Source organism: Zootermopsis nevadensis, unplaced genomic scaffold (genome assembly GCF_977971745.1).
Source record: "Zootermopsis nevadensis isolate Lab colony 2312 unplaced genomic scaffold, Znev_1.0 Znev_ptg000031l, whole genome shotgun sequence".
Classification (NCBI taxonomy): Eukaryota; Metazoa; Arthropoda; class Insecta; order Blattodea; family Termopsidae; genus Zootermopsis; species Zootermopsis nevadensis.
The window spans coordinates 692,759-718,737 of NW_028259163.1; the positions used below are offsets into that span (position 1 = coordinate 692,759).

General features: G+C 37.4%; 1 protein-coding gene across 10 annotated transcripts in view; it reads right to left on the bottom strand.

Annotated features, from left to right (window-relative positions):
- Positions 1-25,979, bottom strand: part of dnc (phosphodiesterase dunce) — a 369,630-nt gene that overhangs the window by 145,650 nt on the left and 198,001 nt on the right. The window contains exon 1 of one of the 10 annotated variants that reach the window (XM_087359417.1): positions 17,452-18,641. The exons of 8 other annotated variants lie outside the window; for them this stretch is intronic. In XM_087359417.1, coding sequence (XP_087215543.1) covers positions 17,452-17,696 — 245 coding nt within the window. In that variant the 5' untranslated portion in view covers positions 17,697-18,641. Of the gene's footprint in view, positions 1-5,116; positions 5,170-17,451; positions 18,642-25,979 lie in introns of those variants that run through there. One more of the 10 variants, XM_087359425.1, reaches the window with a different exon arrangement.

Consider the following 25,979-nt stretch of genomic DNA (forward strand, 5'->3'; position numbering starts at 1 on the left):
ATGACAAATTTGAAGTTAATTTAAACATTCTGTAATGTAAGATTTGGGGTCTTCATGGGGGTGACGATGTTGATTATGTTATTTTGGGTCCTGGGGCCGTGTATGCTTATCGGAAGATGCCGACGTTTCGGAGAAGCGTACTTTCTCCATCTTCAGGGCTGAAGTGACAATGCTGGGAATTAATTATTAATTCTTTTGTAAAATATTTATCTCTTAAGAAGAATGACGTAGTGAACTGACACAAACTGCGATAGTTTTTTTGTGTAAAAGTGACGAAATTTTTAATTTAAAACAAATGTAGAGATCGTTTACGGTGCAATTTTCGCGTGTTCTAACAAGTTCAAGCACGCGTGTCGCTGAAAGAGAAATGCCTCTCTCTGTTGCCTGCTATTTTTATTTTTCGTAAATGCGCAACTGCGTCCCGCAACATCTCCAGGACAACGCCATTCCTCTTCGTCTCGCTAAGTGCAGACTTATCACGCGCCCCATTACTCTACATGTTACAGCATCCCTCACCAGCAACACCTGAGCGCCAACAACACCTCTTGGGACTGAGAACTTCGTACAAACTCCCTCAAAACTACACACAGCAAAATCCTTCTTAAAAAGCCAATATAAAAAAAATTCTCACCATTTATGGAGACCAAAGGTCCATTACACTCTACCAAAGAGCATCGTTACTTGTTCACGTTCTGAGCCAGATTAATCCAACATTGAGGCTCACTCCAGTTTTTTTTAACATACAATCCATGTCTCACTATCATCTGCGCGACGGAGACAGCAAATACCTCCGAAACGTCGGTAATCTTCTACAAGACCACACGGCGCAAAAACCCAGAAGACAAGACATCTTAAAGATTTGCTCTATTTTCTTTTCAATAAATCCTGATTAATTATTCGTAGAACAAATTATAGTCTGGTAATACCTGTCCGTCCGTCTGTCTAGTCAGCTCAACTCGAGAACCAATGGATGGATTTAAATGAAATTTGGTGTGAAGGTTGTGCCATTCTGCACGACCTATAAAAACGAATTTTGAATACTTACGAGCCTTGGTAACAAAATGGCGGATGAGGAAATTCGTGAGGTAGATATTTAGGTGCTGCAATCTGGTGGCCGAAGTGTGAACTATCGAACAAGACGGATTCAATACATCCAAATGCATGTTAGAAAGAATGCATGAGTATGTTCTGTGTGTGTTTCAGTAGGAAGTTAACGTTTCTACTTTGCTTCGTTATTAATTTGTTTTCTATTACAAAATGAAACATATGAAAATCCTTCCGATGATTAAAAGTTTTCGTATCATACGCTGAAATTTCATAAACCACGTTAAGTAGTACGTATTGCGATGTCTGGTTTTAAAGGCGAACTTTAGAATAAAATTTGCCGCCGAGCGAGACAGTTTTGAAAATGAGTTAATTTAACCTCAACCGTGATGATTGCTTTGCTTTGTAGTGACGAAGAACATGAATATTTTAAAAGCCTAAAAGATAGGATTAAAATGTCGGCTAAAATGTCTGCTCATTTATGAATTAAATTACGTGTCTATATATTTTTTAAAAAAGGTCAATTATACTTTCCGTCCATGAAACATGGAATTGTAGTCATCAAAAAATCGATTAACAGAGATCGCGATCTTCAGCTCAAATAATCTTGGATCACTTAGGATAATGAACCAAGATTTAACACAGCGGTTTAGCGCTGAGATAAACGATGATTAAAATACTTGTGAAACCAGTTTACAGGGGACACAGTAGTCACGGCAGTCAATCGTGGTCTTAGAGAGGGAGAATGCAGATAAGCCATAATTGCCGATGTGACTGGTTCTCGCCTGAAGACTTCCGTTCAAACCAGTGACGGAGTGGTTTAAATAAGGCATCAGTGAATTTTGAGTGATTTGGATCAGAATAAACAAAGAACACATCTTAAAAAGAAGGGCTCGTTTGAAGTCCCCTAGACAGACATTTACTGTAACGTAGACACTGCTTCCAGTTTGTCTGTCTGCATTTTATTTTTAGGAACGTCTATTTTTAAAATAAACGAGCCGGCTGTGTACGAAAGAATTGTCGAAAACATGACAATCCCACACTCACAGAGTTCGCCTAACTTCGTACAAGCAATCAAACACGTATCAGACTGATGAAACAAAAGATTCGTTTTAAGGTCGCCAAAATATGTTTCCGTCACAGAAATTGATTTAATATTAGTGTAATTCTTAAATTCGTTTCGGAAATTAACTCTTTTCTTACGCTAATGATAAATGACAAAGGTCACAACATATTTTTTTTTTTGGTGAGTTTTTGAAGTTTGCTTCGAGATGTGTATTAACACGATGTGGAAAATGAAATCGATAATATCCAAACTAAATATCGAAATAATATCAGGTATATGTCCCGTACATCACTTTAGATGAATGACTAGTCAATCAAAGTAAAAGTATCTGCCAATGCTGATCAACAAATATTAATTCTGTCCTGTGAAAACACTTGAAATGCAAACGTTGGTTCAATGACACTGTGTTACGTCATTCACAAGTTCAGATGTCACACTGCAGCTCTAGCGTAGGCGTCTGGGATGACTGATTGCTACCTACAGCTACCAAATGCACCCCCGAAGGAGGAAGACAGTGGCGAGGGTACCAAAGAAGCTTGCTTAGGTCCCACGTAAACTAGGCTTTGTGTCATAATTGACGAAAATTAAATTCGCTCGTCAGTTTTCAGTGCAGAGTTCCAAAATAAAATTTTATCAAAATTAAAAACTTCGGATTTAGGGGGTGAGCGGCGTCGAATACAAAGAATTATCCAATGTTTCGACAAACATTGTAGTTGCCATCTTCAGGGTGAATTTTAAGTGGTTACGAGATTTTACACTGAAGCCTTGGGAGCCTTATATAGGAGAGGCAGAGGGCGGTGAGTTGGATTTGATTGTGATGTTTCGTGACATTAACTCTGTAATGTTTGTCAAAACGTTGGATAATTCTCAATGTTCGACACGATTTACCCCGACAGCCTAGAAAACCAAGGACAAACAGTCATGAAAATGAGGTTTTATTTAGCGGTTTGGGGTATGAAACATGTGGACGGAGAAAGAAACTTCATTGTATTGAGTCTATGTAAGCATTGAGCATGAAAATCTTAAAAAACATGGGATAGTCTGTGTATTTTGCCAGGTGCCAAAGTTTAGATGTTTTCGCAATGATTCCCACTAAATCTGATTTTGAGGTATTTTATGGGGGTTTGTTCCCAAAAGTTTCCAATAACATAAAAATAAGATAGTTACAGAAATCTGCCTGTGTAAAAGCAATTACGTGAAGATGGCATTAAAACCAACTGTCGAAACGCGACGTACGTCAAATGGTAATTCAGACGCTGGAAAGCGTCCAACATAACGTTCTTGTAACCATGAGATTTGTATTTACTAAAGTATATTTCCCTAGTGCCAAAAGTGAGTCTCCGTTTTATCATAATCGAAAGTCCTTGTCACATTTCTATTAAACATGGCGTCGCTTATTTATACTAAAACTTATCTTTATGTAAAGCTAAATGACGATTAGCTACCTACATGTCGGATGATCACGCATGCGATAAGCTATGGACAATAACACTGATAAGGAAATGTTAACATTTTCTCAAATTACCTCGCAATAATACTTATATTTTTATATTTATTTATTTAGTGTTCTGTCTGACGACAGGTCCATATGAACAGGATCCTTCCATCCTTTTCTCGGACTGGGACCTGTTCATATACGTTCTTGGCAGATGATCCAGAAGTGGTTTGCCATTGCCTTCTTCTGTGTGTGAATGGAGTAATTGTTGGGATGCCACGGAGGAAAACTCCGTGTTGCCTAGACCACGGCCTTGCCCAACACAAGTTATAAATTCGGGCACCGCCGGGAATCGAACCCGAGACCCCAGGATTACAAGGCCAGCGTTCTAACCGCTAGACCAACACAGTCAAAGTATGCACAGTGGGTTAATTTCTCAAACTTCGTAAGTGAATGCTAAGGGTAGAATGAATTTTTGGATGAGACTGATTCAGCTTCCAGAACTGAAATCTCGTATTTCTGACATCGTAAGTATCTACTGTGACTGCTAAGACTTACAAAATTTTTCGATTTAGCGAAGAAGCAAGATTTAATTATAGAAATTTTCTAAGGGATTTGATAAAGTAATCCGTTGTCCCTATAGCAGTAAAATGCACGTAAGCACAACACAAATTATGTAATATCGTGAGAAATAAATATTGCACCAACATGAAAAAATTTCGAGGATTATTTTCCAACGCATTCAACGCAAATAAAAATGGTTGAAATCTGCAGGAAAATGTTTTAAAAGCCTTAATTTTCTACCATACGCACGTGTTATTTAAAGCAAATTTGGGACGTGTTTTCATTTCTGCTGAATGTACAAGCCAGTGGCGTGTTCACACTTCTTCACGTGCTAAAATTCCACGCCCGGGAAAGATAAATTCCTCTGACTTATTGCAGTTTCGCTGATGATGAGATCGGTGTCCTTTGTATACTTAATTTAATGTTCAGATTCAGAAGCGAAATAGTACCTGAATAAATACATATTTTATCAAATAATATATCTGTCATATATGATATATTTAGTGATTATTCCGAACAAATATAAGAGCTATTAAGCACCATAGTAGACTGAGCAACGTTACTGAGTACTGAACAAATATGGGTATAAGATAAGCCAAACATCAACATGTAATAAATCAATCAGTAGATTTTGCTACATTCTGTGTTCAGATGATTTTATTAAGTAATTAATATCTGAGTCGGGACTCTTCAACCCTTAAAGCCGAGTGATAATTATACGTACCGTGTACTTTAACAGTCAGTAAAGATGCATTTTAGGTTGGTTTCGTGTTATTCTAAGTGCAGATACGAATTATTTACTTAAACAGCTTTTAACAAACTGATATTTTAAACGGTAAAATGTGGTGTTTTCTTTGTGGTACGGACTGGATTCTTAAATGTTATTTAGACGAGTTTCGTGCTTCAGAGGGTGAACATGAGAACTCAGAAAAATACGTAGAGCAGAAACATTTACAGCAGATATAAAGAAGGGTGTAGGCATAATGAAATCGTTTGAAAACACTCACCCGTTAAAGTAGAGAGCCAGCCTTTGCGTTAAGAACATGCTGAGTGCTGAAGTCTCGTACAGTCACCTCCATACACACAGAGTAAGCACTTTTCGGATTATCGCGTGATGATGTTGCTTACAGCCAATACCAAGAAATGAGTGATGCATAAATGTTCACACGAAACATTACAGAAATGTACAGAAGTTCCCAGAAAAAACATCGGATTTGATCACAACATTTCGTCTGCTGATACGACGTACAGTAAATCTAATTTATATCCGCTCCTGTGAACAAAACGCGTTCATTAATTTATATTAATGACATCGGAGCATGGAAACTTGTTTCAACTGTGCAACTTTTTTTTTTTTAAAGTGGATTGTAGTTTCAGACAAGCAAATGTCACTTTTCGTTACGACTTTTGGACTAAACCTCGTGACCATTTTAAATAAGTTTCCCGTATAAATTTTCTTAATAATAATTGAGATATTTATTACTGATATTATAGATCTTAGTGGGCGCAGGAGTAGGTCTCGTGTACTTGGAGAGTTGGAACCGTGGGTTCGAATACCGCTCAAAGCATGGATGTTTGTCGGCGTCTTTTTGTATCGTTCCGTCCCCCAGAGGCAGAGACCTTATGACTAACAAAATAATCACGGTATATACTTCAGTCTAAACCAGTTACGTCTGTTCGCAGATTATTACAGACTATAGACTGAGGCCACTGGCAAATATAACCATTATTCATAAGTGCAACCACAATTTTCGTAAATGATGTCGGAGCTGCGACTTCAGGGCTAAAGATTAAGACAGTGTTCTCCGAAACGTCTGTATTTAACGACAAGACTACAAGCGCTAAAACCCAGAAGAACATCAGAGTAGTGGAAATTTTTAGAGCGCGTGTCAGGTAGAATGCGTAATATCAAATTTTATCGATACAGTGAATGTAAATGGAGAAAAGTCCAACTTTCAGAGAAACGTAAGATAATAAAGGGATTGCTTGAAAACAAACTAAATATCTTTTATCCCTAAGGGACAAATTCTTCCACATAAGCAAACGCCACTACATTTACGAATCATAATTCTCACTGTTAAGTTCACTTATACGAATTATGTGTTCACCAGGAATTATCACCTGTTCCACGCACTTACATCTCATCACTGTGCTGTACACCGAGCACAATTACTTTGAGATAGTCGTATCAGTTCGCCTGACACGTCCCCCCAAAGATATGGACAGATATCAAGACACATATGGCATGATCGTACTTATAAACAATAATTTTACAACTCCTTATAACTATTCAACTTTAACTTTAAAATATTTTTCGATATTAAGATGACTGTCTTCTGCGACGTTACGTCGTGAAATTTGGTAGAAAATAACCGACGTTTCAGACGTATTTACTGCCTTCACATAAGAAAGATAGTAATAGTAAGCACCTCCAAAACGTCGGTAGATTTCTACGAGACCACATGGCGGAACAACTCTAAGGAAGATTTGAATAAGGTATGTCATCTAATCTATTTATAACCAATAATAATCATGTAGGATTTCAGGCTTTCACAGCAGTGAGTATAAAGATGGTTGTCTTCTGGGTTGTCTTTACCAGACTACGCGGCGCAACAACCCAGGAGTCGGCAATCTTCAGCAAAAATCATGTGATAATACAGCCTTCTTGTCAGATTCAGTTAATATGGTGTAAAACACACGAATTCGGATGCTGGCGTGTTATGTTATTTAAGATTCAATTCACGTTAAAAGTTAGGCGACATTCATGTCCAGAAAAAATGAGGGTTTGACGTACATCGAGGATAAACAACATAGAACATCCGTCTGAAACGTCACTAATTTGCTTCGCACACGCCAGTTGTAATCTCTTCAGGCATTGGAAGGAATGATGGATGTTTACTGCAGATCACGACCAAAATGCTACAAGAATTTTAAAATTGCGCCGACTCCACAGTAAAGAGGGATTTGCTCAATTTGAAATCGTGACACTGGCGCAGCGGAAGGACAAACCTTTGAGGAACATCAATTCCTTAACCAAAATTCCGATGAAAATTGGTTTGGTCGTGGGGGCTCATTACTTGGCCTTCAGCTACCGAACATTTCTGCTTCGGAAAACATCAACAACTGTGTGTACGCTATAAAACGGTGAGTTAAGTTTGTTTCATGAAGCAATTATAGACCCACATCACAAAAAGAAAAACATCGCTTGGCGGTAAGTGATGTAGTTCCAGCCAGAAACCGAGACGTGACAGTTGCTTTCAAGTTCAGCAGAGCAAGAAGGGCATTGAGACTGAGTTAACCCTCTGAAGCAGGTCGAGAAATGAGGAGAAAATTAAGTTTCAAGCAGATAATCTTCAGTTGCGTAATTGTTTCCGAATTTAAAGCTAAAAACTTTGCACTCACTACGAGTAACTTTGCATTTGTTCGTGCCGCTATGTTCTTAAGCCTGGGTCCCGTTTCTGATATTCTGACGTCGATGTTCATCATAAATTACGTGTCTCAAATCACACAGACCACATAGTCACTTCAGCCACTCTTGCGGGGAATGTTCTGCTTTGTATACGTCACGTCACCTTGCCTTGTCATCGTGTGTGGGGGGCGGGGGGGGGAGGCGTAGAAGCATTTCAATACCGCCTGCACGTCAAAAGAAGACTTATAGTTGTACATTCACTGCCAAAAGTATGTGAACGTGAATTAGTGGTAGCCGAATAAGACTTCGCTGAAATAATCAGGTTGAAAGTCGATTGGACAGAACGGAAGTACGATAATTTTTTTATCGAGAGTTAATCGATTCGATTGTCAGTCGTAATTCCTGCTGTCCTGACTGTTTCGTGTTTTTCCTCAGCACGTTCCGGCCACCGAACAAGAAATTCCGTGATCTTATAAACTCGAAGGTTCACAAACGTATTTACAAGATGTCGCCACTGGACTGTACCATGAGCTATTCGCATTTCATGCATAACCTCGAGCCATTATTTTATCTGCGTAATCGTTTAGGGTAATGGCAGTTATTTGAAACATGTGGTGCAACATTACGTGAACATGCATCGTGAAGTTTCATACCATTATCGTAATGAACAACTATTATTTCTTGAAACAGCGTTAACCATTTGATTTTTGTAACGGTGAAGTGTTGTGTTTTCTTCGCGGTACGGACTGAATTTTCAAATGCGTAATATTAAGACGAGCTTCGGGCTTCAAACATCGACTGCGATTTTAAACGTCACGTAAGTGGTCTGTTGTCTTAAGGTTTTCTGATTAAAATTCTGAGTACAAATTTATCCATCCATGCTCCCGAAATGTACCGCATTGACAGAACGGCACTGATAACTATGAAGGAAGAACACAGAATTACGAAGTTCGAATGAGTATAATGACGATTAATCAGAAATTAGTTATTTTTTCCAAGTAAGAAAGCATTTCGAAGAATTGGACCTGTTTCAAAATATTATTAAACAAAAGATGGCTGTCTTCTGGGATGTTACGTCGTGTAGTCTTGTAGACGTTTACCGACGTTTCAGAGGTCATTGCTGCCTCCATTATTGCCCTGATGATGGAGGCAGCAAGGACCTCTGAAACGTCAGTAAACGTCTACAAGACTACACGACGTAACAACCCAGAAGACAGCCATCTTCAGACTCACCGCCGTGAAAACTTGAAATTCTGCATTAATGAAATATAAAATTCTGTACCGAAAACCATATCTTAATTAAGAGTTACGGGATTCAATTCTTGGACCGTCGAGCAGTGTTTCAAATATACTACAAGCAGAAATAATCGTCAGTAAATATCGCGGGGAGATATAAAATATTAGGTTACACATTATTTGTCTTGGCTATACCGAAACTAGAAAGAATTATTCACGAGTCACTCGTGGTTCGAAAATGTCGGTGTGTGTTACACTGAAAACATGTTTACGAGACGTAAGCCTAGGCTACTAATTCGTTTATACCACAAAACTTCGTGCGCGATGCGTCATAAAACAAACGATACTAGCAAAAGAACGTTCCAAAGTTTACGTAACACAGCACCGGCCATGGGCTTTGTTAGCACTGGAAAGAAATGGTTGAAATCTGTTAATTTTTTTGGCAGTAATGATCGACGTATTTCTGTTAATTAGAATTATTACTGAAGGTGACAGTCATCTGGAATGTTATGCCGTCTGCATTTCGGAAGAAAATATTGTATCTGTCTTAAGCCCTGAAGATAATATTGCTAGAAGCGTACTCACTAACTTAAATCACGTGTTCGCTGGATGAAAGACCCCGAGGTTCAGTTGTACTCACCTGAAAAGAGAAAAATACGAACGCGTCAGAACACCATGTTGCTCGTGTGTTATCAGTCATTTACGTTTACAAAAATGATTACAGCATTTGGTCACAGCTTCTTTATGGAAGGTTGGGTTAAGTTCTGTACAAACTATTACAATAACAGAAATTTACTTCACAGAACGTCTATCAAGTATATTTATTACCAGTAACAAATATATTAAATATATTGTTACTATTTATTTTATTTAGTATTCTGTCTGACGACAGGTCCATATGAACAGGATCCTTCCATCCTTTTCTCGGACTGGGGCCTGTTCATATACGTTCTTGGCAGATGATCCAGAAGTGGTTTGCCATTGCCTTCTTCTGTGTGTGAATGGAGTAATTGTTGGGATGCCACGGAGGAAAACTCCGTGTTGCCTAGACCACGGCCTTGCCCAACACAAGTTATAAATTCGGGCACCGCCGGGAATCGAACCCGAGACCCCAGGATTACAAGGCCAGCGTTCTAACCGCTAGACCTCCGTGGCTATTAAAATTGTTACTAAAAGAATATAAATGTTTTAAAAACGTGTATATTTAATTTAATTGTCTTCTTTAAAATAAATATTTGAAACAATATTTGTATCTATCGTGCATTGTAATTAGCATCTCTTGTTAAACGTAAATATAGGAATTATGGACAATCTGAAGGTAATTATGATTTTGTATGATTAAAAAGATGTAATCAAGGAAACAGAGCAGACAGCGAATTAATTCCATTTCAAGAACGTTTCACGTTTTCATTCTGTGCACCTTATCTTCATTACGAAAGAAGAGAGCATACAAAGTTTTAATGAGTTTTCTGAGAGCTGTACATCCGAAGAACGAATTCCAATTACAAATAGATCTATTCGCAAAAGCATCCGACCGTATTCGTTATAACTTACGTACAGCCAATGAGAAGTGAAATTGCCAAACTGCATTTCTCTCTCTAGAGTAACGTGTCTATGTTTCTTACGGACTTATGAGCGTCTAGCCGCAAATTTATGAGCAGCTTAACGAACCTAGATAATGGATTTGTTGCATAATGACACTTCAGTTGTAAATGATTGTTCAATAACCATAATTTTAATAAAAGCTAAACGATAAATCAATTTAAATTCAAAAGAAGAAAGGCGAAATTCAAGTCTGAATATTGAAAGCGCATCATACGTAAGTAGACCGGTTTCAAAACCACATATTCATGAAGAACTCTTGCAAGCTTTATGGCCAATAACTATAAATTCAGTGTTTTAAACTTATTAATTACACGATAACATATAAACGCATACTTTAAAACACAGTAAAGAACCTAAAAAGTGACTTTCACAAGTTGAACTATCGTGATTCGAACCCCGGTAACACTATAACCAAGCGATACCGACTAGCTTAAAATGGACGAGCTTAATAACGTTTGGTATGACATAAGAATCCTTGTAAAGTAATCTCTGATATTTGTATGGTGACATGATACAAATATACCTGCCAGGAATATGAGTGGTTTTTGAACACACGCGGTCGAATCATGTGCCTAATACGAGAAGTTTAGTAAGAGTTAATATAACTTAGAGAACGGGCATGTGGTACCATGGAATCTTCGATTGCTACCAGAGATACTGAAGCGAAGGACCTTTCAAAGCCCCTGCAGGGATCTAATGGGTGGCACACATAACCATCTGTAATGATCTCGTACAACAAAGAGATATTTAGTACTGCCCCGGGTTAGATGCGAAGTCGGACACAGCAGGTGAAACGTTAACATGTCGGAGTGAAGATGGAGTCGATTAGCTGGTAAACAGAAAACTACAAGACGTCACAAACCAGAAGACCACTGTCCATGTTTTCGCTTCGAATTTCTTATCTTCAGTTACGAGAAGCAACAAGCGGAATCTGAGAGATGGACACGTTTCTGGAAAGCATCTGAAGATAAAAAAGTAATAAAATCCATTGAAGTTCAAGCTCTTCTCATTAAGATTTAAGAATTCAGTCCGTACCGCAAAGAAAACACAACTCATCACCATTACAGATCAACTGGTTAACGCTGTTTAAATAAAAATCTACAAAAAAAAATCTTTGGTAAACAATTGTAATAGAAGAAATATTTAAAAGGAATTGCAATGATTTGGCCACGTAAGAAAGGAATTCGTATCAGAATTTAATCGAAACAGACGTCGTCATGACGCAGAGGAAAATGGTAATCTAAAACACCGAGAATAAAATTTAGGAAATATTAACGCGAGATTTATGGCTGTGCTAACAACACGCAAGATGTTCACTGCTGATAGACTAGACCTTTAGCTGACCGCTGACATTAGTGTTTGGCTGCGCGCATTTTACATTTTACCTTACTTTAATAAAGTCAGCATAAAACAATTTACGTTTTTGTGGAAGGCAACGCAGTCTTCTCCTCTATAACGCGACCTACACAATCTCCTGGCAACTGAAGTCCCAAATTGCACGTCCATGTTCTTCAAAAGATACCGGAAAATCTGAGGCTCGCCGAAACCACCCTCCGACGAGCTACGAAACCTTTCCTTCTTGGCTGACCCCAATTGCTTATTCAGTACATTCGCTGCCAGCTTCAATATCTGCAGACCGTGTCCTCTGCCCGTAACCGGAGGACGCGCTGTGGCTTCGTGACAAAGGACTCGCTTGAATGTAGAGCCATTGTGAGGCAAGAGACAGCCAGTACGTAAACTTATACATCATAAAGCCAAGTACAAGAATCGACTACAGCAACCAGTGACACACACAACTGAACAAAATTAAATTTTAGACAAGGGAAAAGCTGGCAATAACCATTTTTCGTTGCGAATTTAGAAATTCAAAGCGCTGAGTCACGGGGAAAATTATATAAATCAATTGAACACATATTTCTGAATTCTGAAGATTATCAAGGAAAGTTAAATATTCAAGTCTGTAAATGACAGCTGGTAAATGAAACCACCTTCAATAACTACATTGTGACCACTGAGTACATTTATGCATTACACGTGATCCTCTTTGTAAGTAGTTGATATTTGTAATGGTGAAGTGCACTGTTTTCTTCGCGGTACGGACTTGATTCTTATATAATATTCGGACGAGCTTCGACTTCGAAGGGTAAACCAGTCGATCTTTGTAATGGTGAAGTGTAGTGTTTTCTTCGCGGTACGAACTGGATTCTTATATAATATTCGGACGAGCTTCGACTTCGAAGGGTAAACCAGTCGATCTTTGTAATGGTGAGGTGTAGTGTTTTCTTCGCGGTACGGACTGAACTATTAAACGTTATTTCTTGGTTGAAAGGGTTAATCCACAGAATATGGATACAGCTGTGCTACAGGCTCATCTTGCACTAAACTCTCCATCCCATCCAAATGCCTCATCTCTCAAAAATCGATATCAGACGTACTAACCTACGAGATGATTCGTACATGATTCTCTCCAGCTCGCCGATTGTACTGAACAAGATTGAAACCATTGAACCACGCAGTTTGTTTGCTCTGTTCAGATTTATCGATCCACTCTGAGGAAGATTCTGGTCTACGAACGTTGAGGAATCAGATCCTTGTCTTTTTCTGATGTGTCTTCACAAAACACGATCGAAATGAAGATATTAAATGGCCAATGGGTAGAAATGGGAGATTGCTAATGTTCGTTCCGGCTTTAAAATGTAACACGCAACAATTTTCTCTGTGCGTTTTGACCATAAACTTTCGAACAACAAAGTTTCATAAGAAATGTAAACATTCCCCGAAGCAAAACTTCTAACAATAATATTAATAATAAACTGTAATACTGGGAAGTATAAAGAACGATCAAGTGTATTTATATCATAAAAGTTGGAACAAGTTTAAAGAAACATCATTATGACGTTTACATCCGTTCCTTCCTGACGCACTCTGCAATAAAAACGGTAGACGCAGTGACGCACTGCACATTTGCTTGTCGTTAATCTCTGCGCTATTGTTTTAGCCTTTGAATTAAACATACACACACAAGAACCGAACAGACACCTCCATATAAACAAATACAAAAACCTCCTTGGTTTAAACTTCGCGGTACCGGGTAAACCAGTAGGCGAGCGATACAGTCCTTTTACGACAGGAACAAAGGAATTAACGACAAAGCTTTCGAGAAGTAGACACAAAACAAAGGAACAAGGGTAATGCGAGCCTTGCTACCTTCATCATCAGGGTGATGTTGATGGAGGCAGCAAGGACCTCTGAAACGTCGGCGCAACAACTCAGAAGACAACCATCTTCAGACTCACCGACGTGAAAACCTCAAATCGTACTTACTGTACGTAGGAACGTAACACAAAAAGAGTTCAGTAACATAGACTAATGTAAGATGTTTAATAGTCTTCCTCAGTACCTCCAAGCGAATTCCAGAAGAGTACAATTAAGAGGCCACATCATCATTATCATTCCAAATCCTTATTCTCTTGAATCCGTACAACCACTACAGTTGGAATAAAGTAATTAAACAACGTAAACTCGTGATAAAATCAGCTACGTTTATTCCGAGGCCGGCTCAGAGGTAAATCCCCAAAATTACCACCGAGTATATGATGATGAGGCGATTGGTCAGGGACATCGGGCACCTCGTAGGGCGGAGATGGACGAGTATGGAGCAATGGTGAAATGATGATTATCGCTGGGGAGAGACTGAAACACTCCAGCGCCAATTTCGTCCGTCACGTAGAATTAAACCCGGGTCTGTACAGCGAGAAGCCAGCGTCTAGTCACCGGAGCTGTATCACGGAAACATTTTGAGATCGGAAATAAAAATTTAGCTCTTAAATAAACAAGTTATACGCGTTAATTCTTACGTACTTCGTAGAATATAATTGGGACGCGACACACGTGTAACTGTGATTCATATCCTTAATGAATTCAGTCATTAGAATATTCAATGACTTATATCGAATTTCCCATACCAGGTTATACCCACAGTAAAAAATTTTGCATGCATTTGTTATGATTTATAAACCATAGCATTATTTCAGAGCTGCATGTGTCGGTAATACAAGATCTTTCCAGGCTCTACGTGCGTTGACGGTAAAGCTAGTGCACAGTTTCGAACCCAGACTCTCCAGTTCGTGGACAGGCATTTCAGAGGCTTCCACCCAGCACAAACGCTGGGTCTTATCCGCATAATACCAATCAACTTTACGACATTTGTCATGGTAAAGTTGGCAGCAGTGTCGACGCCTGGGATAACCAAGAACGTCAGAACTTCGGCCGAACAAAGTAAAGTCCTTTATGACGCTTTTGTTCCAATAACAAAGGCCTTAAACTGTACACGTTAAAGAATTTGAAGTCTTTACTCACTTCAAACGTCACCAACTACGTCGTGACTTCCTTGCATATAGACAACCTGCGTGTCAGACAGCTTCTGTACTGAATGGAGCACGTATTGAAATGCAAAGCACGGGCTTTGCTTCTCAGAAGAATAACCCCCCCCCCCCACCCCCAGATATTTACACATTGGTACATTTTTATCAGGAAACTTGCAGGTTCAAATCTCATCTGGATTATCGCCTATTCTGAAGTTCAGTTCAGAGATTCTAGTCACTGCAAAGCCTTAATCCTCTGCAGCAGAAGATATATATATATAAGGATTTGCAAAAAGAGAAATTTGGCGTGGGAAAAGTGAGACACACTTCGATTTCTTGAAAGGTCCGTGGAGCCGAAGCTCGTATAAATATTTAAGAATTTAGTCCGTACCGCGAAGTAAACACTACACTTCACAACTATCAAAATTTTGTGACATGCATTTCAACAGTAAACAAAAGTCAATTACTTCAAGAACAACAGTATAATTACCTGTATACATTTTGTGTTTCTGTTGTTAATTTGAGAAATATACATATTTTTAGAAAAAATAAAGCTGAGAAACAACGAATGTCAGTACATACATAAATCCCACAATTGCATATGTAAAACATTTCATGAGTTCTTCGATGAAATTAACATCGCTAATACTCACCAACATCCCTTAAAGGATTAAGTGAAACGGGGATTAATAGCCTCGTTCCAAATCTGTAAATATTCATAGTTACCACATCAGATTGAAAACGTTCTGGTGTAACATATGACATCAAATAACATACTTTGTCGTATGTGTATTAAAGGATAACAAAGCCAAGTTAAGAGATTTTTTGTCCAAAAAGACGGAAACCGACAATTAAGTGATTAATTTATTTAACTTTGGTGTTTAAGAGAAAATTATGGACAGTTTTGAGTCTGTATTAAACGACAGCTTGCAGATAAACAGAACGAGAAGTGAGCATTGGCGTGTGAACCCACTAAGCAGCTGTACACAGTCACACTGGAAGACACCAATTAGCACGGAATAATTAAGACGGCTGGTGGCGAAATGTGATGTCAGACTTGAGACTAAGTACGGAGTATTCCGGACCGGAGTACATGACAAATCTTCTATCGTCCTTTGCGACGTCAGTTTTCCTGTTCGGCAGTTCCCATTTTGACCACAAGATCGCAGCCCCCCTCAGTGGTGTCTAACTCACGAGTTTCCTAATCCGTAATTTTCTTATCAACGCTCGTATTATATTAAAAAAATACTTTTCTGAGGTCTTGCAGAATGGCACAACCTCCAAATAAAATCTCATCCAAATCCGTCCAGAGGTTCTCGAGTTGAATCGACAGACGGACGGATAGACACCAGAAGGCGATAATGTCTTCTCGCCATTCAGTTCGTGCAAAGAACTCATATTACTCACAAACTAATTACATTACACGTTTTTATTTAAACAGTTACATCATAGACGAACGTCAGCTTTTTATACGACCATATTATTTGAGAAATGAGACCTTGTCGGAAAGTGACAGGCGTTTATGAAAAATAAGCGCCAAGATACCAAGAGAGAAATTTTATGAAGACTGACATTGCTTTGTGACTTTATAGACAAAAGAGCCAACCAATGGAGTTAGAGTCTCGAGTTAAAATATCTTTATTATGAGAGATCACAGATGTTGTTCTTTAGGCTATATTAAAGTACTCGAGATATCTCAGCTTCATTTACGGCCGATAACAGAAGTGGATTTTTTTTTTGGAAATATTTAAGTTCTGAAGAGATTTATATTAATTAATGACTGACCAAGAAGTAGTTATTCACAAATATTTAAATATTCATCACGTCTGGGATGAAGTATATGACAGATAATAGACATTTCCACGTTGAAGAACAAATGATAACTATCTTATAGCTAAGATCACGATTAATTTAATAAGATACAAAAATATATTTAATAGTCTAGTAGAAGTTTGGCGACGTTTCAGAAATCCTTGAAACGTCGGTAACTTCTACCATACTACACGGCGCAAAATCCCAGAAGGCAGCCATCTTCGATATGGATTTTTATACATTTTTATACCTTTTAACAGTATTTCACATTTACGATTAATAGAAAGAAACCCATAATTTTTGACAGCTCGTGCGAACCATTTAATGAGACACTTTTATTTTGAGGTCTTAAAGCTTTTCCAATCCAAAAATTTGGCTTAATCTTTTATTTGTTTAAATCTTGTCAGTCTAATCACAATAAAATTCCTATTAAATATTAAAATATTACCATAATTAACATTTAAATATTTAAAATATATTAAATGATATGCTCTATCGAAATGTTCGATTTACATTAGAACATCACTTTTTACACGACATGTTTCAGTTCTAAAAGAACCATCTTCAGGTGTATAAAAATTATATAAAACTTAAATATAATTTCTTAAATGCAACTTTTAGTCAGATGTTTATCATATTCTTGGTATAACGTCATTTCTCATCTTGGGTACATAAAATCTGAGACATATGGCAGATAAGTCCTATTGACTTAAAATACACAGCAAAATTTTCTGTCTTTTTTAATGTTTATTCTGGAGCGTTTACACAACTAAATCGTATTTGCCTGTAATGGAGACGTTTGTGTTTTCTTTGAGGTACGGACCAAATTTACGTAAATGCGTTCCGCATTATCTGAGGCTCCAAAGGATCAAGGGAGATAGTTTACTTCCTATGTGACCACTGCAAACTACTGTACCTCTCAGTACGCCGTTTATCCGACTGAATCCTCCTGGCGCTGCGTCGTGGGTGAACCTTGCTGGATGAACGCCGACGTCTGTTATGAACGGAATCAGTCGACTGAGCGCTCGCTGTGGCGGGATTGCCTGAGGACAATCCCGAGCAATTCCCGGGATCGTTCACGTTCGTTACAGGTCGGCACGATTGGCATATGAGGATTTTGTCGCGAAACAGCGACCACAGTAGAAGGGAGAGTGTAAGCATATCTCGGGGTCAAATGGGGTCACGTAGGTCATTAAACGCCTTGTTCTTCTGCCATAGTTCGTTGATATTTTACGTAATGAACGTTCTTTGATGGATCAGTCTGGGATCGCATTCGACCTCTCGTATAAAACTCATGTCTGACGCACGGATTTTCGTACCCAGACACACAACACTTCGAAACACGAATTTTACAGGGATGGATTTTCAACATTGACAGGTGACGTACACATGTTTATGACGGTGATATATGCCGGAGACATGACCTTAAATTTAATTGAAAAAAAACAAAAACTTCCAAAATAAAGCAGTGTACAACTCGGATTTTGAAATCAATTTCAGTTTAAACGTCTCGGAGAAAAGTAAAATTGCATCTGTTCCTTACAAGTTTATCGACAGTAAAAAAAAAAATAATCTGAGTTCCAAGATTTTACACACGTCAATTAATCTACGTGCATGGAATGAAACATCCATTCGCATATTCAATTAACCTATTTTCTTGCAATCTATCTTGGTGGACAATCTAATGACATTTTAATCTAATTTAGGGTATAATATATTCAGAAAAACGAATAGGCCCCAAACACGAACTGAAATGTGTAACACGCCATTACTGTGAAACAGTGCGGCCACCTGTATGAATACATATGCAAATTCGACACGAATCTCAACATAGCAGACAGAAGGCACTTTGACTGTTGATTTGTACGTTTTCAGAATGAAAATAACTCCGTTCCCGTGATTCAGAATCGATACACATTTCTAAGGATCATTTATTATCACTCTAAAGGTCATTTTGTAATAACTCTTGACAGTGTTTTGTATTTCATTGTGCACAGTGGTAAGATTAAATACAGACGTCTTCATCCCAACTACGCCCCAGTAGACGACGCTGATAATCGCATGAGAGACAAATATAAAACAAACTTATTATCACCAAGTGAACACAAACTATACGTAACAGAGGTTAGGAAACACCGAACACACTGGACGAAGAGGACACTAACTCACTATAACTTCTCTGTGACACGCATGAAAGCGACTCTGACGAATTGGAATATTACACAAAAATGTTTTGGACAGATGACTGCCTACTTTGTAGCGAATGAAGGACACTGGGAGTCCTGCACATATGGCCGATCCAAATATCCACGGAGAGTAAGCAGCGGGAGGAGGAAGGGAGAGCTTCGGCATGTAAGATCACGGCGCACATGCGCGGGGGCCCCCTCCATCTTCTACTGTTTCCATTAGTTCCCCCCCCCTCCTTATTCTAATGCTCCCATCCGTGAGGCATTTTCTCCATCTTTATCAGTCTCGTATTCTCTTGTTCGTCTTTTCTTTTAATTATTCCCTTTTTAACCAGTCCCGTTCCACATACGTATCAGAGGTTCAACACAAAATGTTTCCATGCGACACATTACGTTAGAGAAGGAAGAACACATTCGAAGTGGCAGCGATGTCATAAACTAAGAATTGCTAGAGAAGTGGAAACGAAGGACTGATTTCAACTGTCGCTGTCTTCACAACCAATCCTAACTGCACGCCCATCTGCTTCAACGATAAATATCTATCGGTTTTATTAGATTCTCAAAGCAGACAGCGATTAAACAGCGTTAACCATTTGATCTTCGTAACGGTGAGGTGTTGTGTTTTCTTCGCGGTACGGACTCTCTGTTTAAATATTACGTACGCAGTGCGTGTCTCATTATAAACAGCGATTATTTCCTTAAACCAGCGTTAACCATTTGATCTTTGTGTTGGTGAAGAGTTGTGTTTTCTTCGCGGTACGGACTCTCTGTTTAAATATTATGTACGCAATGCGTGTTTCATTATAAACAGCGATTATTTCCTTAAACAGCGTTAACCAGTTGATCTTTTGTAATGGTGAAGTGTGGTGTTTTCTTCGCGGTACGGACTGAATTCATAATTCGAATAGAAGTAGTCGTGGCCTGATTGAATCTGAAGAAAACGTGTAAGGTAATAATTTCCTAAAACTTGCTGTAATTCTTTATTTTTATAGATCAGAAAAGTCATTGATATACGGACATCAAAATATATTGTACTACATGCAATTAATATTTTTATTCCTGTGAAATATACTGTCGTCCGACTTTGCAACTTCTCATTATCTAATATTTCCCGATTTGAGGAATTTCCATTATTTTAAGGCACGTCTAATATCTGAGTATCGTGTTCTTGCATTTAAAACTACACACGAGTGAGAATTTATGATCTCACAGCTGTGAGCATAGAGACAGCGCGTTCCTTAGAACTGATAACAAACAAATGCAAATCCACGCCGAATTAAAACCCAGAAGATCAATGTATAACCGGAACATCATCATCGAATGGACCAAATTCAATTTAATAGCAGGAACACACACAAAAAAGACCTTGCAACTGAATAATTCGTAAGGAAAATCGACTGAGTAACCAATAATTTTCTAATTTCACAATTTACTCGCTTATTAAATACCATATTTGGTAACAAATTCTCTTTGACAGGCGCTCGAAACTGAGCTACGTAAAATATAAAAATTAGTTACATATTTCGTGTTTCTTGCGCTCTCAATGGCTGGTATATAATTTTCTACTACTCCAGGAGATGGCACTACCATATATATGGTCTACCCCGACATCTTACGGGAAGAAAGGAACTATCACTTAGAAATGAAATTTGCTGTAGTCTGTGGACTCATGTGGTAAGACTGACATATTTTGATGTTGTTCTGTAAAGTAGTATGTAGCACATGCAAATAAAACTACAAAGAAATTAATACGGGCAAAATTAAGAAATAAATAAAGATACTGAAGATATAATCCCTTTCGAATTTCAGAGGAAGACAGCCTCCTTCGGATTCATCGCTGTGAAAACCTAAAAAGCTACTGAATTTCAGAGAAATTTCCACTGTAGTTACATGTAACAACAATAAAAGGAAATAAAGAATACACTCCTTTATATTCATACTGACGGAGGCAGTATGACCTCTGAAACTTTGGTAAACTTCTACCATACCACACGACGCAACAACCCAGAAGACAAAAATCTCGATATTTATTCTACCAAAACAGCGCTAATTAATGTAAATGTACAGTTTTCTTAGAAATAATGGGGCAATTTTTTTAAAAAATATATAAATTAGACGCCGCGTTAATTTACTCGTTATGACAAATGAATCAGTTCTTCAGCAGAAGATTTTTCTTATCTATTCTGGTCGTATCAAAAGTTCATGTCGATTCCGAAGAAAAAACACCGATTTTTATAATTACTTTAAAGAAAACATTTCTTTAAATGAAATTTCTTTAAAGAAGAAAGTACAGTTTATATATTTATTTAATTCGGCGAGCTATTTATATGACTGAAAAAGATTTAATAAACATCGACGCCTAACACAACACCTCTAGACATATAACGGGCAATTAACACATTTACCACAGTCAGTGACGTTAATGTGATAATTTTTGAGTCCTGCCCTGCCTGGACGTTAACAACAGCAGAACATGATAGAAATTTTCAAGGACAACCCATCGAAAAGCAACTATATATAACCTACCCTTAACTTACCTAACAAAACCTAAACCTAACCCAACCTAACCCAAAATACAACCGAATCCCACGTAAATTATTCCGATCAAACTTAAACGAATCCAAAATAACCGACCCGCATTGGATCAAATCCACCAATGCCTAAGGACTTCCAAATAATCTTCCAGGATTTCTCCAGGACTTCTCCAGGATTTGTCGTCACTAGAATAACCTACGAGTGGATTGGGAATAATATTAAAATCAATTGCATTTGTGTGAGTTTTGATTGGAATCATCTGGTCGAAAATAGTGATCAGTGATGGATTTATTTTAAAGACAATTGAACATAGTTGTTCCTCGACTAGTCTAGTATCATATAACTGAGTTAACCTAACCCACATAATGTAGAAAAATAGTTGCCTGCTTTCATTTTATGAGTCAGGCTGTAATGTATTCTAGACGTACTGTACATTTTGTGGAATAGATGCGTCCTCCTTTCCCACTGCTCACGATCAAAGAAGATATGACATATGACATTTTAGAAATCAATGAGGTGGGTTTATTCAGCAGTGCGCTTAAAGAGAACAGACCGCGCTTATCACTAAACACCTTGCAAGATACAAAGAACAACAGAAATACGCTTCTGGTACACAAATCAATACTGGATCTCACAGAATGGAGAATGGAACACCGCTGTACCGTCAAAAGGTTCAAAATTCGACGCGTATTTTTATAAAATATAACTATGAATCTAATTTAAATCAAAGTTATAATACTACTTTATTTTATTTAATATTACTATTAAGTTACAAAACCAGGTGTGCCAACAAGTAAAATAAGACACTACATAAACGAAAGTCAAAATTGAATTGAACAGTGAACGAGCCAGAGATACGATTCTTTAAACGGAAGATGCCATTCTTTGAGGTCTACAAGATAAATACACATTACAAAACTTAAGTTTGGCATAGAATCAATTAACATACTGATAAAAACAAACGAAATTTGAATCCGATGTCAATTAAATAAGACGAACCAATTTTGTGTCATGTAACATTCAAAGGAATGAAAGTTTAAATTCGTATGGTAAGGCAGGTTTCAGAATAACTCAAAGTAACAACGAATATTAACAAGATTTTGTCTTTTAAGCTCAGAAAAGTACTGAATCACATTTAGGTATATTGAGTGTTTGAAAATTGTGGTAAAAGAAACGCCTTCTCTCGTAAAGAATTACTGCTTTAATTCCATTCCCTCAAATATTCATTATTTAATTTTGTATCCAAAGTTACAAATAAAATAAAATAAAAATATACATAACCTTACGATGTTACGAAAACAAATAACAGGATAATTATTTTTAAACGCAGAAATTACATTCCTTAAATTCAATATTTTTTCTACATTAATTTATTTTTCACTTAATGTAGATGTTAGCATCTCAGACTACATAATGTGGGATGAGAGACTGCGATGCCTGGTTAATAATTCTGTGCTCATTGAATAAAATGATTAATCAACGTGCTTTACTTTCGAATTTTGTAAATAATAATAATAATTAATTAACAATAATTTTTTTAATTCCTTTTGTTTTCCAGTTTGTGTCAAAACATGTAAATTTCAATAACAATATCGCAATAATTCAGACATAAACCTGACTACAACGCAGTACCAAACGACAGTATTAACAAATGGGGGCTTCGAGTTTTCACGACGGTAAGTCTGGAGGTGGCTGTCTCCTGAGTTGTTGCGCCCTGTAGTCTGGCAGAAGTTTACATACGTTTCAGTGTTTCTTAGGGATTTTTGAAACTTCGGAAAACGTCTACAACACAACACAGAGATCCAGTAGACGTGACAGCCGTGTTCATTCCGTAACAACATTAGCGTGAAGTCCATAACCTCAGCAGAATTAATAAAGGAGATCTAGAATGAATGTATCCTTGCACTGGGATAATTTAAATGAGATTCCGCATAAATTTCTAAACCACATGTACGAAACTGAAATTTCGATAGTAATGGCAGCCGATATTTTATAAAATTATTATGCCATAGTAAAGATTTACATAAACAAACTAAAATTATGTAAGACTTGAGGTTCTCACAGCGGTGAGTATGAAGATTTCCGTCTTCTGGGTTATTGCGCAATAACCCAGAAGACAGAAATCTTCAAACTAAAATTACTTGCTACATTCAATACGTGTCATTCGAAAATATACACAATTCCTTCGATCGACAAACGTAATTAGTTCGATGAAAAATCGGGAATGGAAAACAAAATTTACACTAATTCCAATGTAAAACACTGCGACTTGTTACCGACACGTAGAAAAATCACTCAATAATTTTCCCACATATGTTAGGACACTAAGGAACCATGAAAATTAACAGATGATTAACTTCCAGTGATACTTATTATATATTTATCCCTACAAAAACTACTGCAGTGTTAAATCAGAAGTTTACTTTGTACAAAGGTTACTGTAGTTTTGGTATAAAGATCGGAACTTACATAAATTAATAAACAATTTACTTTATTAAAACTTTAATTACTGTAACATAATCATAAAGAATTAATGAGAAATTAATTGGTATTCATTTGTAGTGAAAATAATGTTCGTAAATTTAAAATTAAGTACAAATTTACGTGGTTCGTTGTATCGAAAATTTGTAAATCGAGTGATGGGTTTGTTCAGAATGTGTAATCTATTAATGAACAACATTAAGAATACTCACAAATTAAAATGAGTGATCAATACCCACGTATTCATGTACCTTTAAATAAAATTCTAAACTTTTTTTGAGATACATAAAATATATTAAAGGAGAACAGATCTGAAAGCTTCTGTCATTCACTTCTTATGTACTGCACAAATACCGATTAAGAATAAACAGATAAATCAGAAATAGGTAAAATAATATCAATCCTTAAAGCCTAATGGTAACTATACGCCCCACCTGCTGTAATAATCAAATAGTCTGCATAATTATTTCTATTTCTGGTAGGATTATCAATGCAGATAAGGATCACCTCCTTTAAACAGCTTTAACAAATATTTCATTGTAACTATGAAGTGTGGTGCATTCTTTGGGGTACGGATCAACAGTATTTAGACAACTTCGGTTTTAAAGTGTTCATGAAAATTCAATTCAGTCAAAGTAAGTGCTTTTTCAGCCAAGATTAACTGGTGAACTAAAAGTGTTAATAAGTTAAGAAAAATAATACAGAAAATATGTGACTGTCTCCGTGAAGTAATTAAACAATTGTTTGGAAATATCCGCGTTAAATTTGGAACACCTCAATTTCGGAAATCACAATTTACTTCGAAACAAAATCTACAAAATCCGGGCACATTTTGACACAATTTTGAAGGCCCACGACTGGGGAAATCAAACAAGAAGTGGAGATTACTTAACTATTAAGATTAAGATCGGCCATGACACAATAATAGAAATACAACATCAAAGTAAAAAACAACACCAAATTCTACATTTTTTTTTTACAAATAAGACATTGTAATAGGCTTTCATGCCAACCAATTTGTGCAGGCAAACTTATCCAAATCCGAGTTACCAATTTGCCTACACGCTAAGGGGAAAATACGCCACTCGGTACAACTGGGACACGTCTAAGCTAATTCTAATGTTGGTCTAACAATTACGAGGGAACAAACACACTCAAAATATTACCGTGAAGGGAAGACTCGAAGTCCTGGCCCACAGGGGCAACATCCGCTCCCAGTTCGCTTCCGTTTTCGCCTTACACACCATTCTTGTCCCATAAGTGTTCTAATTTATAACCAGATGTCACTGATTTCCCAAAATACACCAGATTCTATACCTCAATTACTAACTCCAAATAATTTACGATCCATTTTTTACAATTGCTCTTACAACACAGGAGACAGTCAGAGCTAAGAACCAATAGCAGTCAAACCAAACACGATTTAAACTATTAGACGATGCCATCTTCAAAATATCATCCTTGGTCCAAATGTCAAATATAAGCTATCTACAATACATCGATGAGTGTGTGAAGAATGTAACACATACACAAAACAGGAAATTAGAATAAAATAAGTAAGTGAGTAGCAGAAATCGTTGTCCTACGAGGACACCACGAGTTATATTGATGGAGAGGCTTCTCCCGGGCTAAGACTGCCAGCGCACCGCAGTGGCAATGCCCCGAACTACGCATATACCAACAGTACTCGGTCTGCCATCTTGGATTCGAGTTGTTCCACCCCACCCCCCCACTCAACCCCCCCTTGCAGCATCCCCCTTTCCTGTTCATAAAGGATAAGCAGTTCCTTCAAAAAATAGGATAAACATGTTTATCCCCTTCGCTCTGTGAATGGAAATACAAATTGTTCTTTCGAGTTTCCTGTGCAAATTATAAGGTCACTAAATTACGTTCATGAAACAGTTACCTGTAAATTATCTACATGAAATACAGTGGTACGTAATCTTCCTTATAAAGGACAGAAGACATATAAATCACGAGAGAAATATCCCCTGTGCCTTAAAACATGGCGTCAGACATCCCCTTTAAATTTGGCTATGGTCAAAAGCAGATTTTTCGCTTATATCACACGTTTCAAAATATGGAATAATATTTTTTCTGTTATATGCGCTAGAGATTTGACGAAAGATTTCACTGAATATTTAGTAAGAAGCTCAAAAGTACTGCTTTATGTCTCATATGAATTACAAATAGAGAAACCAGACTTTACAACGCGCGCGTATTTTCAACACCGTTTGCAGGC